Here is a 19,717-nt window from a genome sequence, read left to right on the forward strand (position 1 = left end):
CAGCTACGAGGGGGCTGTGGTGCTCCTAGAAGACCAGGAGACCCTGCCCCTCGATGCTGTGCTGTGCAGCATGATCTCTGTGAGCAAGGCCTGCTGTCATTCGTGTCTCTGCTAACTAAAGCTTGGTGGCAGAATGCTGTTTTCTTTTCCTCTGATTCTTTTCTTACTTTTTGTGATTTATTTATTATAAATACAGTGTGCTGTACTGCATGTATATCTGCAGGCCAGAAAAGGGCATCAGATCTCATTACAGATGGTTGTGAACCACCATGTGATTGCTGGGAATTGAACTCAGAACCTCTGGAAGGACAGACAGTGCTCTCAACTGCTGAGCCATCTCTCCAGTCCTTCCTTTGGTTTTTAATCAAAACAATTCAAATCAGGCCTTTGCTATCAAGAGTTGGATGTGGTGCTTTTAGCCAAACCGCACAGCAGCATCCTCTGAGGCCTGGGCAGGGTGGACAGGTGCTGTTTCCTCCTGTGACACACAGCTAAGTTTACCTGTTTGTACTTTCTGTAACAGCGCTGAATGACGGCAGCGGCCACTTCTTGCTGTTCCCGCAAGGGTCTGCCCTGAGAGGTAAAGTGAGGGGGAGATCAACAACTGCTAACGTAAGAACTGTCTACACATACAAGATTAAACCTTTACTCATGGGGTGAGCCTTTCCAAGAAATAAAATCCCAGGTTGACTAAACTGCATTGACAATGATCACTATGAATTAAGAAAAATGAAAACAAAACAAAATAAAAAGCTGGGTGGTGGTGGCACACACGTTTAATCCCAAAACTCGAGAGGTAGAGGCAGGCGGATCTCTATGAGTTCGAGGTCAGCCTGGTCTACAAAGTGAGTTCCTGAACAAGATACAAAGCTACAAAGACAAAGCTACCCTGTCTTTGGGGGGGGTGGGGGGAGGAAAAATGAATTTACAGAATAAATCAACTATTTTTGCTTTTAAAAATCAAACCATATTGGGTGTTAGGAGGTCTAAAAATATGTATTTAAGAGTTTTTTTTTTTTTTAAACAAAATAGGCATTGCGACACTCATCGTCCAGGCTCTTGGCAGTCTTTCCTACATAATCCCCTTCTGTTCTTTAACACCTCTGGGCAGAGTGGTCAGACTCCTTTAGGGATATGCAGAAGGTGACTGAGTCCCACCTAGCTCCCAACCCCAATAAAAAGCACACACAGAAGTTTCAAGACCGAGTTCTCAGGGTTCAGGGGCTGCCCACAGTCCTCAGGGGCTGATTTATGATTTAGGTCATAAATCCCTTGTGGCTGGGGTGTCACTTATCAACAATAAGATAATGACAGCCGTCCCGCTGGCTTTATTTGACCAAAACTCCTGAATGTTATTATGGTAATAATACAACCTAACATAAAGTCTTCCAATAAACATTTTATCAAACCACAAGCCACAGGGAAGAGGGACTGGGACGCAGACAGCCCTATTTTACCTTGTATTTCCGGAAGGCTGTCTGGACAAGCCTGGCAGCTTCGTAGAGTTCTCTCTGCTCATGGTCGGACAGCGTGAGCTGAGCAAGCTCATTCTCTACCTTCTCGCTGGTGGATGCGCTCAGGAATTCTGACCAGTCTGCTGCCGAGGGAAGGCTGGGTTTCTCAAAAGCCACTTCACTGACAGGGGAGCTTGCAGGGCTCAAGCTGGCATTAGAAGAAGGAGTTAGGGGCTCAGTGTATGCACTCCTGAGACAAAGGAAAGGACAAGACAGTTAACAACTACTCACACCATCCATTACCTGCGAACTGATGAGACAAGGACAGGATCTACCTGACGCCCCTCCGGGTCAGTCAGAGGCCTTCACTCTGTTTAACACACGCAACACTCTGGCTGCACCTCAGTTACGTTCATACTGAGCACCTATTATTAGTTTAGCACTGTGCCCAATACTAAGGCCAATAAGGACACTAGCCTGCCTCCAAGAGACTTCCCCTGAAGCAGGGTGTATCCCGGCACGGCGTTTTACAGACCTCCATGTGGGGAGCACGTAATAGAGGAGAGAAGGCAGAGCCGTGGTTTGGAAGAGGCGTGAGGCCACGTGCTCTCCTGGGAAAGTCTCTTTACACCTGGCCTCCAGTTAAATCTAGGACTTTGATCTCAGCAGAGAATCCCAGACCCCAAATCTTCCTAACCTGATGTGGGCAGCACTGGGCAGACGGTCAGCATCAGCTAGGTAACTGGCCAGCCAGCTCATTGTACTGCTAATGGTGGCGGGATCTGTTCTTTCCAGGGCTGAGGACTCCATGGGCACAAAGTTCTCCTGCTTGATTCGGTCTGGTGTAGCCTCAATAATGTGCTCGGCCAAGGTCATCATGTTCACCTGCAATCAGAGGCCACAGAACACTGAGCTCAGAAACCTTCAAACCCGTTTCACTGCCACCCTTACTTTGTAAAGGAGAATGGAGGCAGGGCAGGGAAGTGGGGGAGGACAGCCAGTTTATGCCTCAATCCAATGCATTCAAATAGCATTTAAAGTTAGTACGTGACTCACCCGGAGACCTGATTATCTCCTAATCATAGTTTGGCCTCACACCTTGGTCACATCTTAGGGAACTTCTGTCTTGGGCCCACTGTCTACTCTCACAGCATGAACCACTTATGGACCGACCTCATATTTTGAGGGGTGGGGGTGTTTCAGGTAAACCATCATTTTATGTGCCTGCATGTGTCTTCTACCATGTGGTCCTGGAGACCAAACCCAGGTCATCAGGCTTGAAGGCAAGCACCTTCACCTGCTGTGCTATTTTGTCATCCCTAAATATTCATTATTTTTAACTCTGTGTGTTTGTGTGTGTGTGCGCAGGTATGTCTGTGAGCATATGTGAGAGCAGGTGCTCACAGTCCAGAAAAGGGTGTTGTATACCCTGGAGCTGGAGCTGTGAGGCACCCAGCACGGGTATAGGGAACCAAATTAAGGTTCTCTGCAAGATCTGTACTTATGATTGGAGATATGGTCTCATCTTTTCAAAATTCTTTACATACTTCTTAAAAATTAGAGTTAAAATGCAACAGTCTAGGTTCTCACCAGATATCCTGGCCTTCAGCAAGTGCATGTTCTAAAGGGGAGTTCACAAGGCCGGAAAGGCTGATCTCCTATCGTGAAGGCAAAATTCTGGGACTGCAATCAGATGTGGGTGGGTGATTCAAGGGGACATGGGAGCTGAGGAAGAAGCAAGGCTGACCTAAGACCTTTCTGATCAGCCGACAGCTATCTAAAGTTGGCTGAACTGATTTTACAATCAAAAAATCAGAACTCAAAAAAACCATTTTAAATGTTTGCTTAACGTAATTTTTCAAATTTACATCAATGAGCAACTGTCTATGACTGTCTCCAGAAAGCCTTAAGAGGAGAGAAGGATCCACCCTGAATGGATGGCGTTATCCCACAGGCCGGGGTCACAGGCTGAGTAAACACAGCGAGGAGCACCAGCACCCAGTCTTCTTCCTGACTACCCCTGCTGCCACGCCTCCCTACCATGATGGATATACCTTGAGACTGAACCAGAAATACCACTCCCCTTCCTTCATTCAGCTGGCTTCATTATGCCAAGCAGGAAAGTAATTAATACAGGTTCCAACAGGAATCATCCACACCAAGGACTGGGCAGACTGTACCAGGCCGGGCAGAGCCAGCTGCCTGTTTGTGTAACTAGAGCTTAGGCCACTGCAGCCCCATGCATCCCTTCTTTTTTCCACGGCTACTTCTGTCCTCCTCCAGCAGATCAACAGCTACAAAGTGTCTGTGTGAACCACAAAGCCTAAAAAAGGTCACCAACTGTTTTTTTGTCTACAACATTATTTGACTAAGGCTGGGCACGGTGGGACACACATCTAGCCCCAGCTCCTTGGGAGGCAGAAACGAGAGGATTTTAAGTTTGACACCAGCCTGGGGAGCTTAATGAGACTAGGTCTTGAGATGAAATTTAAAAGGGGCTGAGGATTGTACTCAGGAGAGTGTTTGCCTAAACAACACTACGTGATTTAACTTGGCCGACATCCTCCTGGCTACACGGCTGTTGGTAAATCAGTGGTGGGGTCTCCTATCCACTAGGAGCAGGGTGCTAATAAGCAAGCATGTGTCCTTCACAGAAGCTCCCCCAGGGTGCAATGGTCAGCAATGACTCAGCACCTTCCCACTCGAGCATCACTCCCTAGGCATGGGTCCCCTCAGGTCTTCCTTTCGCTTTGGGTTGCATCAACAAGAATCTGGAAACAGAGATAGCTATCCTGTGTTCTCTGGTTGCCCCTTTTGACTGCCTCTGTGATTCCGAATTGACAGACTCTATCTTAATCGCCTGATGCCTCATTTCGTCTACAGGTTCAGTGCCCTCAGGACCTGTGCTTCCTACATTCATTACAAGGGCATCCAGCTATGAGCCCTAGAGGTATTTCACTACACGCCATGTGAGCGTCAAGACACAGATGTCCTTCACAATGGCTGGATGACGGCCGTGCTAGTCAGTCAGTCACTCAGATAATCCAAATCCTGTCTGCAGGCTTCCTTGCTGGCTATTTTTAGGGCCTTGCCTCCATTACAACCAGTACTGAAAATGGTGAAGCTGTCCTCTTGGATGCAAGGAAGCAGGAGACTCATTAGAGGGTTGTGGCTGAGTTCTGAAAGGGTTGGTACCAGGAGGCTTTGATGAGGACCTGTGGTCAGGCCCTAAGCATGGTGCCCGCGTCACAGAAGGAAAGCAGCCCGGGGTAAGCAGACACTCAACATTCCCCCAAATGAGACCAGATTGCAAACCCTTCCTGGGTGGAGGCGGGGGGACCAGGGATCTGGGGGTGTGCAATTACATGACTTTCAAAAGTGAACCATAACGTTCACAGCCACAGTGAGATTCTGGCTTCTGCAGGCTTACCTGATGAGTCTTACCTGAATATCGTCCATAGGCTGGGGGCACTCCTCACTCTCTGCACTATCCCGGTAGGCCCCCATCTCTGTATTCATCACCTCTCGGTTAGCCATCATCAGGACACTCATTGGTTCCCTCGGACGCACCTGTGAAGGCGCCGCGTCCTTTACTACACTGGTCCCCTTCGGATTTCCAGTCACCTGCACTGTAGACACACCAATGTAAAGATCTTTGGAACTCCACTTTACTACAGGCTGAGGTGCAGAGGCTTGGAATGCTGCCGACTCTGGAGCGGGAGGGGAGGCTTCCCGGCTGTAGTCCCTCACTCCTTCACTGGGGCTGATTGTTTCAGGGGAGGACTGCTTAGAACTAGGGCTGTGCTTCCTGATATTTGGCTGCTCCAGACTCAGTGCAGTGCAAAGCAGTTTCTCCTGCCTTGCCTGGAAGGACTCGGGGTTCAATTTATGCTTTTTGGGAGCTGGATAATCTTTGTGGCTCTCACTGCTGTAGTAATTAGAGGGTTCAGACCGAGGTCTTCTCAGATCTGAAAAGTACAGTAGAAAGGACAGTCAGGACAGGTGACGAAAGCAGGAACCCTAAAGAACCAACACGTTAGGCCTGAGAGATAAGAAGTGCGAAGCTGGAGTGCAAGACACGTTCCTGAGCTGTCGCCATTCCCCAGCAGCACTGCCTGTACTTAGGTAATCCTCCAAGGGGTGTGCGTCCTGGACAGACAGACTTTCCATACTGGGAGGGGCACTAGCTATTTTAAAAGGAAAATCAGAAACACTATGTAACCCTCCCCTTGCCGCCAACCCTTAAAAGTATGTGGGTATTCTACGGACTCTTCTAAGGGAAGCCGCGGAAAGCCAATGGGGAAGCTGGCCAAGTTCCGAGATGAAACCCTTGTGAATTTGTACCTGGATTGGTGCTTGCAATGACGGTGACTCCTTTGGGTATTTCTGGAGAGCTCATGGCCTCCCTGTGCCACTGGGCCATCCAGCTGTCTGTGCTTGGCTCTTCGCTCGGGGCACAGTGGATCCTGGGGGTCTGCCCCAGCTGGGCCTGCTCGTCTCTTTGCAGATGCTCCAGACACTCTGCTAATTTCACATGGCCCCTTGACCTGGCAATTCCCAAAGGCAGCCTTCCCAGAGAGTCTGGGATGGAGATGGCACGGCGGTCCCATTTGTACAGCACCACTGCCGCTTCCAAGTGCCCTAGGGCACAAGCCCACATCTGAGAGTCGGGAAGACAGAACAAGGAACTCAGCAAGAGGCCAAAACCACACTTCTCTTTGCTGTTGCTAGCAGCGGATCTACAAGTCTTTTCGGCAGTCTCAGTGGGGCCATTACAGTCGCCTCTAACAAATGCCCGATTCCAGTGGGAAGGAACGCTGTGCATGTCTGACAGTCTACAGAGTTTAAAAATTTACTTTGCCAAATCAGTTTAGAATTTATCTTTGTATTTCTTTTTTTCCCCAGAAAGGGTCTCATACAGCCCAGGCTGGCCTTAATTCACTGTGCAGTCAAGAGTGGCCCTGAACTTCTGAACCTCATTGCTTCCTCCCCGAAAGCTGACGTTAGAGGCCTCCACCATCGTACCCTGTTTTGTATCTCATCACTGGGGTCAGAATCCCTTTGCCAGTCCAGAGATGGTCAAAGACTATAAACAAGCCTCTTCCCCCCCACCTCCCCCGAGACAGGGTTTCTCTGTGCAGCCCTGGATGTCCTAAAATCACTCTGTGAACCAGGCTGGCTACAAACCCAGAGATCTGCCTGCCTCTGCCTCCCAAACGCTGGGATTAAAGGCGTGCACCACCAAAGCCTGGCTAACAAGCCTATTCCTCACCAGAGGAGTACAGGAGAAGTGGTCCACATTCAGGGGGTCAACTTCCAGTTCCAAATCAATGCTGTCTGCATGCTTTGTGCTGTTGGGGATGGAGAACACGGAGGTTACCACAGGTTAACCCATGAGGAAAGGAAATACTGGAATAACACAAAACCCATGAAAATGAAACCAAACTGGGCACCTAGCCTTCCTGATATGAAGAAATGGGACTCTGGACTTCAAAGGTAGTTTGGATTCCACTTGACAGAAGCCCAAGGAGAACAAAACGTCTGACATCTCGTATCTCACTCAGTTGTCTAGGACATGAGACCACATGAACCTCTCAGGAACTGAACTGTTCTGGGAAAAAAGCCCTGGCTCACGGGCTGTCACATGCACCAAATGACTGAACTCCTTCGGGAAAGCCCAGGAAACTGAGAAGTGAGGACAGCTGAGTCCTTTGCACCCGCCCTTACCGCCATTTGATGAGGGTCTGGATCAGGGTGGCGTAGCCCTGGGCAGCAGCCAGGTGTAAGAGGGTCATTCCACGGAAAGTCTTCGAATGGATCAAATGCTTGGATTTGGCCCAGCAGGCTCGGCTCATCATCTTTTCACAGACAACAACCACACGACTCTCAAAGCAGCTCCCTAGGGTCCCGGTGCCCGAAGCACACTGTGTCATGAAAAAGTACATGTTACCCCCGAGGACACACCAGAGAGACGATGACAGTTAGCAGCCAACAGAAAACATAGTTAACCGTGAAAATAAATGTTAAGAAATAGAAGGGGCTGGCAAGATGGCTCTGAGGGTAAAGGCTCCTGCTGCCAAGCCTGGAAACCACATGGTAAGTTGCCTTCTGGCCTAGGTATGTGCGCAAGGTTTCTCTGTAGCTTTGGTGCCTGTCCCGGAACTAGCTCTTGTAGACCAGGCTGGCCTCGAACTCACAGAGATCTGCCTGCCTCTGCCTCCCGAGTGCTGGGTTTAAAGGCGTGCGCCACCACCACCCAGCCACACACACATTATTTTTAAGCTTCTGTGTGTGCGCGCGTGTGTGTATACATATATATGCATTATGAATGTGTGCCTGAGCACAGGTGTGTGCCTGAGGATGCTGGAAGAGGGTGTCAGGTTCCCTGGAACAGGAGTTACAGCCAGTGATGAGCCATCAGACGAGGGTGCTGGGAACTGAGATTGGGGCCTGCTGTAAGAGCAGTATGAGGTCTGATCTGCTGAGCCATCTTGCCAGCCCCTAATATTTTTTTTATATAATAGACATGCCAACGGCTTCAACTGTACACAAAGAACTTCAGGCTGAGGAAGGCCGAGAGTGGGAGAGGTGGTCTTCCCCAGGAAGGAGTGCACCAGCTGGTGAAACGGTCAGCCCTGAACACAGTTAACATGCTATAAACTGAGCAGGTTGTATTTAGGAATACATATTTATGTATGCCTATACACATACACATATGTATGTAAACAACAATTAATGAAAAAAGAGGCCATGAATTTGAAAGAGAATAAGCAGGGGCATATGAAAGTGTAACAATGAATTTTACACACACACACATAAGTTCTACTTTACTGAAATGTTACATTTTTTAAAGAAAAAATTATTATTGTTGTTGTTGTTGTTATTATTCTTAAAGACTAAGCACGAGGAAACAGCACTCTGAAGCTGAGGTGCCAGGGCTCTCCTCACTAACGGTCAGTGACTGTGGCACACGATGTGTCTCAGAAGACAACCCTAGCCGCCCAGCAGGGGCAAACATCACAGGCAGTAACTTGTTTTCATCTGGGTCACACTGACAGCTGATTCGTGCTTCTCTGGAAACCTTTAGAAAAAAATGCTTAAAACTATCCAAAAACTTTTTTTTTATATGCTGGAGAGTTTGCCTGCACGCTCTGTGTATGTGCCAGGTGTCCAGAGTTTCAGCTGGCTAGCCTCCATGTGGGTGCTGGGAGCTAAAAGGTCCTGAGAGAGCAGCCCATGCTTTAACCAATGAGCCATCTCTCTAGCCCTCAATTTTTTTCATCTTTAAGGGATACTTGGTAAAGCATGAGGTATATGAGCCATAAGAGTTACTAATCATATGGGCCCACAGGAGATGAGTTCACCAACTCTGGCCACACGAAAGAGGGATGAAATCAAGGCTGGTAACCACCGCAGCCCGAGTCTCGGACAGCAGTCTTATGTTCGACACACCACACTCCCAGCCAAGTGGCATGTCCAGCCTAATTCTCATCTCTGGTGTCACTGGGAAAGCATTTACTTTTCTGGCAATAAATTCCATATAATCCAATTAGTACAAAAATAACATTGTTCCTCACCGCTCTTTATTTTTAAATATGGAAAACATGTTTCCAAAAATTAAAAAGGCAGCTGATGGATGCAATGCCATTCCTCAGCCAGAGTTGTCAAAACATCCCAAAGATGGCGGGGCCATCCCAATAAGCAGCAGGCTGGCCTTGACCCAGGCAGCCACCAAGACAGACAACTTTAAGAGACATGGAGATCATCAACCAGTGAATGAATGGGGAGCGTTTCCCATCAAACACAAACAGCCCTGTCTCTGCCATCATGTAGCAGATACCATCATCTACAAATCAACAGCATAACTCATAGTAGCTGTACTTGACACTGTATCAGGTCAACGAGGGCCATTGCCATGTGGCTGTGCCTGAAATATGGTAGACTGTCCCCTTTACACAGTGTTTGTGTCTGAAAAGGATTTCATGGGAACTTCTTATTTGGTCCTCAGATCAATTAAACAAGGATTACTTGGTTTACAAAACTTAGCAGTGTCAGGTGGAGACAAAAGCCCTATTTGCAGGGGTGCATGCCTTTACTCGGGAGGCAGAGGCAGGAAGATCCCATGATTCTATCCTAGCCTTAACAACACATGTGGTCTCTGTCACCAACTTCTGAAAATGGGAAAGTCAGAGAAAATCTGAGATTAGTGTGGGTACAGACACTATGTTTTTGCTTTCATCTATTATTAATATTAAAAACACTGGTACTAGAGAGATGGCTCAGCAGGTAAGAGCACTGGCTGCTCTTGCAGAGGACCCAGTTCAATAACCAGAACCCACATGATGGCTCACAACCATCTGTAGGTCCAGCTCCACAGGGATCTGATGCCCCCATCTGGTCTATTTGGGTACTGCATGCATATGGTGCACATACATACAGGCGCACCTACATATAAAGGCACACAGATACAGGCACAACATTCATGAACATGAAAATAAAATATTGCTAGTGTTTCATATTTTCAAGGTTTCCAAACAAACAAACAAAATGTACTTTAAAAGAGGAAATTCTGCTGGGCATGGTGGTGATGTACACCTTTTCCCTGGCATTTCAGAGGCAGAAGAAGCAAATCTCCATGAATTTGAGGCCACCATGGTCTACATAGTGAGTTCCAGGCCAGTCAGGCTACATGATGAGACCCTGTCTCAAAACAGAAGGAGACGTATGGGAGAAGAGAGAGAGAGAATTCTGAAAGGAAGCCACCCTTTACATGAAGAGCAAGAAGGGGCTCCTGCAGCTTTCAGGAAAGGACTCGGTAGTGAAGACAAGAAATACCACCTGGTCCTCAATCTCAATCTCAGGGAGTCTGAAGAAATAGTTTATTCTCAAACTTTCTTAAAATAAAGCTCCTAGATGGAATGTTTTAAAGCGAAATGTGGTCACCGCCCTGCACTTGGTCATGTGACACACTTGTGCAGCGTATGAAAACAGTACACGTGGCTGCTGGATGGGACGGCTCATAGACAGGGGGGCTTGCATCAGGTCTGTCAGGCTGGGTTCAGTCCCTGGAACCAAGGTATGAGGAGAAAACTGACTCCCCAAAGTTATCCTCGATATCACATGACTGTCATGTATACTGAAGAAAATAAAATTTAAAAACAAAAGGGGAACAGGTGAATCACTGGTGAATTCAAGGCCAGCTAGGACTGTTACACAGGGAAACCCTATCTTGAAAAACCAAAACCAAAACCAAACCAAACCAAAACAAAAGGGGATGCACATGTGAAGGATGAGAAGACAGTGTAACGGGAGGCTGTTCCTCACTGAACAACATTCCACGAACCATCTTCTGAGTTCACCTTCCGGGGGCTCAAAAAAGGCCTAAGACCAGCTGAATTAAGTTATGCTCTGTATTTCCTAAGACAGGGTTAAGACACAGAGTATGAAAAAGAAAGACTGGTTGGATCCAGAGTTTCAGCAGACATGCATCGAGCCCTGGCTGCTCCTTCCAGCTACCAGGGAACACAGTGAGATCTGAGACCAAGGACAGCTGACAACCCGGGTGGTAAGTCCCTGCACCGAGGTGTCCTCGACACCACACAACCCCATCAAGGCAGCAAGAACCAAGCCCCTGGCAATCCTCTCCCAGTCTCCGAATGACAGCAGGAGCAACAGGGAGGTCACTGGGACCAGGTGTCTCGCACACGAGTGAAGCACTGAAGCAAACAGAAAACTGCCAACGGCAGGGCCTACCTGGGCCTGGCCCCCTCCGGTACCACTTCCGCTGCCACCTCCACTGCCGCCTCCGCTGCTTGTCTGCTTGTGCTGCTGGGAGCCCGTCATCTCGGCCATCCTCCTCTCCATCTGCTCCAGCCGCTCCAGGATGGACATCCTGAACTGGTTATCTAGGGCAGAGCAGGAGGACTGAGGCTGCACTCTAGACGAAAGACATTTGACCTGTGGCCTATGCCAGCTTGGGAGTCTGGCGTCCAAAAGGCTGTCAGTAACTCTGCCAAATGAGGGACTACAGCAGCTCAGCTTCCCCAGCACACACGCAGCCTGTGCTGCACACCAGGACGCAGTGTTTACAGCAGCCCCAGTCCCCAGAGGAAGGGCCAGAAAAATCCCTCTGTGTCAAAAATCTTACTTTGGGGTTCTTGCTTCTATTTCTTTGTGGAATTCCCCATAGAAACCTGGAGGAGATCTGACAGACGACCCTCCCCACCCAGGGCAGACACAGGAAGTGGGTATGGTGAGCTAGTAAGGAAGGAGGCAGGATGGGTATATTATACAAGGTAAGCACTCAGACAAGTTTAACAGTCTCACTCCTACCTAGGAAAAGGAACAGGCCAACACTGTGGGAGCTGGGACTGGAATTGAGAAACCGTGATTCTTTACTGCTGAGTGAAGACCAGACAGCACGTCTGCTCCCCAGCTGTGTGCACGCAAGCGCACACGCAGGGAGAGTCAGGATACGTCACAGGAATAAGAGGAGTCCAAACCATGTTAAAGTCATCAGTGCCTATATTAATGCCACGGATTGTCATAAGTACGGTGCCAGGAGCTCATCAGTGGGGAGGGCAGAAAGGGGTTCTTTCTGCAGGAACCCAATTATAATGTGCAGAACAGGCAGCTAATGGATGCGACCAGGAACAGCGGGTGGGCACAGAACCGAGGTAGGAAAGGCAACCCTTAAGTCTGGTGGATGTGAGAAGGAAAACCAGATACACCAGCCAGGGATGAAGGGGTGAAAGTGTGTAAGGGAGTAAATACAAAGGCCCGAGACAAGACACAGAGGGTCAGCTGGAGAGGTGGGCACAGCTAGGACACACTACCCACCTGCCATACCTCAGAGTCTCAGCTCCTTGGTGGGAAGAGAGTTACTGTGGGAATCACACTGGTTCACACATGTCCATGCTCAGAACATATTATGCCCCAAATGAGTGTGCTCACCATCAGCTTCTAAAGATGAACTATGGTCTTTAGGACCTGGCTGAAGACAGTTACAGCATGTTTCTCCCCAGAGTGCGAAAGACACAGCTCTGGTCAGAACACGGTATCTGAGTGACAAGCCTGGAAAGGGTAGATCTGCCAGTGCTCCCCGCTACCCCACTGGTGAGTGGGGCAGTGCTCCCTGCTACCCCACCAGTGTTGCCTAGACTACTGAGCAGGGCAGCTCACATACAAGAAGGGAAGAAAGGCAGAGGCAAGAGACCCAGGACAGCACCACTCAAGCCTGCCCTGGCTCTGCACCAACAGTCAGGCAGACACTGTTGCTTCACTTTACAGACAGGGACACACAGGGGCGACTCCTCTCTGGCCTCTCAGAGGCCCCAGGAAGAAACCATTACCGAAAGACAGAAGCACAGGTTTGAAGTGCCCTGAAAAACCGACTTCTTCCCTGGAAATTTTAAATGCCAACTTGTCATCAACTTTTACTTTACTAAACCAAAACCCTTCTATAAGTCCCAATGTTGCCTCCACGAATACCATTAACAGAAACAAGCACTGCTCACTCGGGTGAGTGGGAGACCATCCACCTCTGCTCCAGTTTCACACGCACAGGTGAATACGGCCATCTTGGAAGATTTCACCCAAGTGTCATGCAGGGAAGCCTCAGAATGAAGGCGGGGGATGGGATGACCAGAGGGGCCTGGAGTGACCACACACCTCTTTCTGGGAACCTAAATGCTGCAGGAAACAGGTCCCTCCATCAGAAGCCAGTTAGAGACAGAACTCTGCCCTACTGGGGTTCCTGCAGCCTGACCTCCATTCCTCCCTGGGCCTGTACTAGGCTAACTCAGCCTACGAAATGACGTAGCTTGATTCTAAACCTCCACAGCTCCGGCAGCTTCTTTGTAATCCTGCACTTTTCCCAGGCACCATGAACCCGGCAGCCAAGATGAACACCCCCTCATGAGACAAAGTCACACAGGTGCTGAATGTCCCGAGACCTGGTCACACCCACCCATTCCCTGTGGGACAGAGCTGGGGTGTGCTGTGCTAAGGGCGGTCACTTGCTCATCCCTCCTACCAGGCCCAGACATGACACACACAGACTCCTGGCAAACACTACAACTCGCACACTGGCTTCTGATCTCTAGGAACAGGGCTGCCCTGTTGCTATGCACTGAGTGCTTCCATGTATTTGGCTTCTCCAAGGAGCACTGCAGGATGATGCCCAGCCTCTGAATCACGAGGCAAGTAAACGCCTCTTTATAAATCAGCCAGTCTCGAACAGAGCCGCCTCTGTATCCTTGAAAGATGGGAAATATTCTTTAATGATGGTGGAGGAGACGGGAGACTGCTCAGTCCGTTAAGCGCTTGCCATGCAAGCACGTGTGTGAACTTGAGATTTCCAGTAAAGTAAGCATGTCAGGCTGGAGCGGATGTGATCCCTGGGGCAACCTGGACTAGCTGGATCCACCACGCTCCTAGTCTGAGCGTGAGAGGATAATGAACGTACACTATTGCTGAGCCCTTGAACGTACACACATACAGCAAAACAGAAAGCCCAGGCCTGGTGGCTGCCCTAGAATAAGAGGGTAAGGCAAGAGAATCAGGAGTTCAAAGCAAGTCTGGGTAACTTACTGACACACTGTTTCAAATTTTAAAATGCCTGAGGGCTGGGCATAGTGGCTCATGCCTTTAATCCTAGAACTCAGGAGGCTGAGTCAAGCAGATCTCTGTGAGTCTGAGGCCAGCCTGGTCTACACAGCAAGACCCCGTTGAGAGAAAAAGGCAAACACCACAATGCTTGGGCTATACACAGTGATACGGTGCTTGCCTCATCAGCCGCTACACCCAATCATTCACACTGCACATGCACGGGCTCCTTGCTGTCATTTCCTAACACAGCGCAACCACTGAAACAGTGTTTACCTTGTATTACACATGGTAAACAACCATGACATGATCAAATGCACGGAAGATGAGCAGAGGCTCTATGCAAACACGTCATGCAAGAGACCTGAGCATTCTTGGAGCCTGGTATCTTCGCGATGTCCTGAAACCAGTACACCATGGGGACCAAGGAGGCACTAAACTTCACTATCTCCATAGAAAATGGGCTCTGACACCGGTGCTTCTCACTTTAGGAGCGCTTGAGAGACTGCGCGGCTCTATTCCTAGAGTTTCTGACCCCGCAGGTCTGGGTGAGGCCCAGCACCTACATTTCTAACAAGCTCTCAGGGGATGCTGCGTTTCAAGGAGCCTGGCTCAGGCCCTGGCTTGTTTCCACTGTGAAAGAACACCCCTCTCTCTTCCACCCAGGGCTTGGATGACCATCTGACAGAGCAGATTCCTCCCCAGCACCGCCTTGGGTAAACTCTGCTTGGCCACATCCACTGCAGCTCTATTGACGAGAATTGGGACACACACTTTCCCCCAAGTGCAGAGCCAACTCAGATCTGCCAGTGCTTGAAAACGTTAAGACCCCGTCCCCCATCCCACCCCCGATACTGCTCGCCGCACCTAGCCAAGCACTAACCACATTCCGTTTTCTTCCAGTTTCCATTCACAGTGGGACGTACTCCCTGGTGTTTGTCTCTGCCCTTGCAAGGCTCTCAACTGGTCTATTTACCTGCACGGCTTCAGGAAGAAAAAGGTACTTTAGCCATCGTCAGGCTCCTCCCCACAGAACAAGCGCACACATGGACCTGCATCCCAGCTCTGAGGTAAATAATCCTGGCTCCTCATTCACCCAAGCTCTCATGAGGACTATCTTTTACCTTAACCCACTTTTTGTAGAGATGGCATTCTTCAACCGTGCAGCGGAAACACAGTAGAAGGAACACGGGAGAGATCAGAGCTCTTGGTTGGACCCAGTTACAATGTGACCCACCTGGTACCTCGTTTCTCTCATCTGTAAAGTAGATGCACCAAGGTCTATCTTGTTTGGATTAATTAAACTAACATGTGAGGTCTAAGTGAGGAGACTTCTAAGTGTGAGCTACCGTCACACTGGCGTCTGCTGTGGGGCCTTTAAATATATATATATATATATATGTGTGTGTATATACATAAATTTTAAATGCATTTTATTTATATACATGTGGCTAATACTAACATGTCATTTAACCCCTTGTTAAATGAAGAAACTAACATCATATGGCCCTACTATTAACCACAGACCTGAGTCTGATTGCAGCTCATCGGCCACTAATGGATCTTCTGTTTCAGGACTTAGCCCAGGACGTGCAACACTCAGGTCTAAGGCTCCTTGGATTTGTGGCTGTCACTAGCTCTTACTCTTGACTTCCGTAAGTTTGAAGAACACTAACTGGATATCCTGCAGATGGTTCTCCCTTTTAAGGTTATCTGCTGACTGGACAGGGACTGTGGGGCTTTAGGGGACACAAGAGGTAGACTGTCCTCCTTCCATGACATCGGCAGGTCTGAGGTGCATGGATGGTGTGACCCTGGGCTGTATGGTTTGGGGAGGGGACTGCTGGACTTGTTGGTAAAGTTGGGATTTTTCTCACACAGTCTTTGGAAGCAAGGAACTAACTTCTATGATCAAAGGGAAGGGCACTGAGTCCCATGTCTTAGGAAAGAGTGTCACATGCCATCTGGAGTTCTCCAGTGAGGAAGGAAGTCTCGTCTGTCAGTCACTTGTGTGTACTTATTTCCACCCTGGTCACAATCAACACTATATTACTGACTTCTTGTTCAGTGTCCCTGCTTTAGCCACAAGCTCTTCCAGGCAGGACCCCACGTTTCTCTGTCATGTCACCACCGTTTTCCTCTTTTGAACACGCCCTCAACCTCCAGGGACGTGCCATGGGAGCTCTGGGTTTGCCTGTATTTCTCTGATGGGTACAAAGATCAGAAAGAAAGAAAATATGGCATAACTAATCCATGCCCAAGAACGTAGAATGGCTTGTTGGTGTGGTGGTGCATACCTTTGAACTTGGGCAGAGGCAGGCAGACCTGTGAGTTCAAATCCAGCCAGGTCTACATAGTAAGACACTGTCTCAAAAAGCACAAAACAACAAACAAGAATAGCTACTTGAAAAAAAAAAAAAAGAATAGCTACTTGGGGCTTGATTTACCTGACTAGCCTTTCCCATTATGGAACGAACCATGGAGTCAAACAGGACATCGCTATCGCTCTGTTAGGGACCCGTTTTAAAACAGTCCAAGTTGACAGCTGCCTAGATCTTTAAAGTTCCCAAGCCCTCCCTGAGCCTGCTACATCTCCTGCTTGCTCCTGATTTGTACATCCCATTTTAAGTTTTAGGGCCCAGTGATTTCCATGGCTGTGCTGGATGGTTTCTGACCTGGGAGCAAACAATTTAAAACACTGGGGCAGGGGAATGAAGAGAGGGCGCAGCAGTTAAGAGCACTAGCTATTCTTGCAGAGGACCTGGGTTTCCATTTCCAGCACCCACAAGGTGGCTCGCAACACCTCTGGCCTCAGTGGGACCAGGCACAGAAACGATGCACAGACACACATGCAGACAGAACACCCATACCCTGAAAATAAAGTGTTTTTTTTTTTTAATTAGGAGGCTGAGAAATGGCTGAGCAGTTAAGAGCACTTACTGCTCTTGCAGAGGATCCACGTTAGGTTCCCAGCACCAATATGACCACTCATAACCATTAGTAACTCCAGTTCCAGAGGATATGGCACTCTCTTCTGGTAGTCACAAGTACTGCATGCAAGGGATGCACTTCCATGCAGACAAAACACACATATGAAATAAATCCAAAAACATTTTAAAATTTTTTTGTTATATTTTTGTTATATGTCTTTGGACATATAACATAAAGCTAAGCTCTTTTTTGTATCGTGGCATGCTCTTTAGCAACCAGTTCAGGTCACATTTCTGTGTTGTTTCTTGTTTTCTAACACACCAGGAACTTTCCATGCCTCTGGGCTGATGCCGCCCTTTTCCCTCATCCACCCATGAACCTCTGATTCTTCGTAAGCCCGGGTGGCTGGTGCACTAAGGACAGCTACTGAGCTGCAGAAACCAGGCACCCCACGTGTAAGCTACATTTTCCCAATGACTACAGGGTTCCACTCTTGACAGGAGAAAGCTGAGGCTTAGGAAGGAGATTCCTTACCCAAGGTCAGGCTGTTTTTAAGCATCAGGGCAGAGATCTGAACACAGGTTGGAATCCCAAGTGTTCTTTCCACTGCGCCCAGTTCCCGTTCCCTCTATTGCCCTCTTGTCCTAAGAGAACTCAGCAGACAAATGTGCACTTGTTTTCCTGTATGTCATTCCACTACTGGCAAGACTTGTGCATGGCTTTTGGGAAGCAGGGATCTGGCATCACAGTGGATGAGTGCTCAGGGAAAAGAGTATTGTTTTCTAATTTAAGCACCTGGGAGCCAGGCTATTGATGAGGTCATTTACGGACTGGCCAAGGACTCTGTGAATTTCATTTCACTGTCTCGGTGGATCTAGGCACCAATCAGCAGTTTCTATTGTCTGCTTCGGTGGAGAGGGATTGGCTGAGATGGTCAAAGCGCAATGGAGCTGAATTGGTGGGTGGATGGTTTAAAAAACAGTGTTTAACTGGCGGCTCCCCACCCCCTTTGTTCTCAGCTCAGGTAAAGAAATGATGTCACTACATGGTGTTGGCGGAGAAGCCTGGCAGCAAAACATGACCATCTGACGTCCTCAGACACAAGCTGGAACTTCCCAGCAGAGCAATGTCACTTTTCTGCAGCCGCTGGCGCTGCACACTAAAAATATCACTGACCCCTAACTGTTAGATGCTCCCTTTTCTCTTGGGAAGTGGGCTATGTGAATGACCAGCCACAGAGCATACCTTCATGATTAGGCAGAGCTGTAATCAGTTACCAAAGCATTAAACAGGTCCGGCGGGTTAAGCTGCTATGTAAACATGAAATTTTAATTATGTGAAACCAAAGAAACCTTCTCTAGAAGAACCTCGGACGCGTGCTTGGGCACGGGCGCCTGCAACTCGGCTAATGCGCAATGCACGAAGAGACGCAGCGTGGGCACTGAGTCACTTCAGTCTTGTTGCCAGAGCAGAAGAAAGTTTGCCTTGGCAGGTAAATGAATGAAGGAGCATCATCAAATACCACCTGCTATTTTAAAACACGTTATTTGTGTCTCAAGTGCACATGTGCCTCCTGTTGCTATTTGGACAGGGAATGAGAAGCCGTCTCTCGTTCCATTTACAGCCCTTGGCTTCGGTGACAGCAAGAGCTGACAAAGCAGGAGGCATGGCTCGAACTATTTCTGTAAAGAACTGTAATTGCTGCTTAGGAAGTCTCCTGAATGTTTCAGGAAGCTTGGAAAGATGGGAAAATTGAAGTCACTTCATTCCTTCCCAGAATAAACGGGACCACTGGAGTCCATTAAGCTGCTTCTCCCTGGCAAGCCGTGTAAGACGTCTGAGTGCAGAGGGAAGGGTAAGGGCCAGTCCGAGATAAGGCACACGCTGTACCACTCCGATTTTCCAAAGCAACTGCTAAATTTAGCCTTAGGAAAAAAACTGCCATACTCCACTTTTTAAAAACCCTCCAACTCTGCAGACTAAAATGCTAGAATGGGAGCTTAGGGGGCTTCCTCCAACCTGTCCATTTGCAGCGGTTTGGGACTCCAGTTTCTCCGCGTCTTTGTTCCACACAATTCTGAGTGAGAGTCTTAGGAATGCCCAGAACTCTTCTGGGAGACTGCAGGACAAAAACGACTGCCGGTAGCACTAAGGAGCAAAGCAAACTTAACGACTGTCTCGTGCTTGCAGTTGTCCGATATGAGAGCCAGAGGTGCAAGGGAAAACCCCGGGGTTCTGTGAGATGTCCGAGGAGCTCAGCCGTCGCTGCAAGAGCATTACGCAGGAGAGAGCCCCAAGTTACTGCAGGAACTGACCTTGCTATCAATGAAGGACAATCCACCTGGATTTCAAGGCAGCAAAACAGCAGCTTGTTAAAATCGAAGAGAACAGGATTCCAACCAAAGACCAGAGGGTCAGTGCCCACTTTCATAGAGTCCCCCTTTACATGTGCTAACTTTTTAGAAGGCAACCAGATCGGAGAGCAGCCTCCTCAACAATCCAAGCACACTGAGAAAATACAATACACAATGAAACCCATCGTTCTGGACAATGAATGTAGGCTAATAAAAAAAATATAAACAGGAAAGGAGTCACCAGACAGACACGGGGGAAGCCTGAGAAGGTTCTTCAAAGACAAGTGCTAGCCTTAGGCTCGGGGGACAGACAGGAAGACACACGGGTGGCAGAAAAGCTAACTGGCTTGTAGGAAGAAAATTCAGAGCAAA

At 48.6% G+C, this 19,717-nt stretch overlaps 1 protein-coding gene across 21 annotated transcripts in view; it reads right to left on the minus strand.

Annotated features, from left to right (window-relative positions):
- Camta1 (calmodulin binding transcription activator 1) overlaps positions 1 to 19,717 on the minus strand; it is an 826,088-nt gene that overhangs the window by 17,487 nt on the left and 788,884 nt on the right. For 8 of the 21 annotated variants that reach the window (XM_075946642.1, XM_075946641.1, XM_075946640.1 and 5 more), the window contains 8 exons: positions 11,208 to 11,359; positions 7,182 to 7,378; positions 6,727 to 6,805; positions 5,799 to 6,114; positions 4,899 to 5,083; positions 2,152 to 2,339; positions 1,458 to 1,704; positions 502 to 573 (listed from right to left, as the gene is read on the minus strand). In XM_075946642.1, coding sequence (XP_075802757.1) covers positions 502 to 573; positions 1,458 to 1,704; positions 2,152 to 2,339; positions 4,899 to 5,083; positions 5,799 to 6,114; positions 6,727 to 6,805; positions 7,182 to 7,378; positions 11,208 to 11,359 — 1,436 coding nt within the window. Of the gene's footprint in view, positions 1 to 487; positions 574 to 1,457; positions 1,705 to 2,151; positions 2,340 to 4,898; positions 5,423 to 5,798; positions 6,115 to 6,726; positions 6,806 to 7,181; positions 7,379 to 11,207; positions 11,360 to 19,717 lie in introns of all 21 variants that reach the window. The other 13 variants (XM_075946635.1, XM_075946634.1, XM_075946633.1 and 10 more) reach the window with 3 other exon arrangements.

This window comes from Microtus pennsylvanicus, chromosome 13 (assembly GCF_037038515.1).
Source record: "Microtus pennsylvanicus isolate mMicPen1 chromosome 13, mMicPen1.hap1, whole genome shotgun sequence".
NCBI classification, from domain to species: domain Eukaryota; kingdom Metazoa; phylum Chordata; class Mammalia; order Rodentia; family Cricetidae; genus Microtus; species Microtus pennsylvanicus.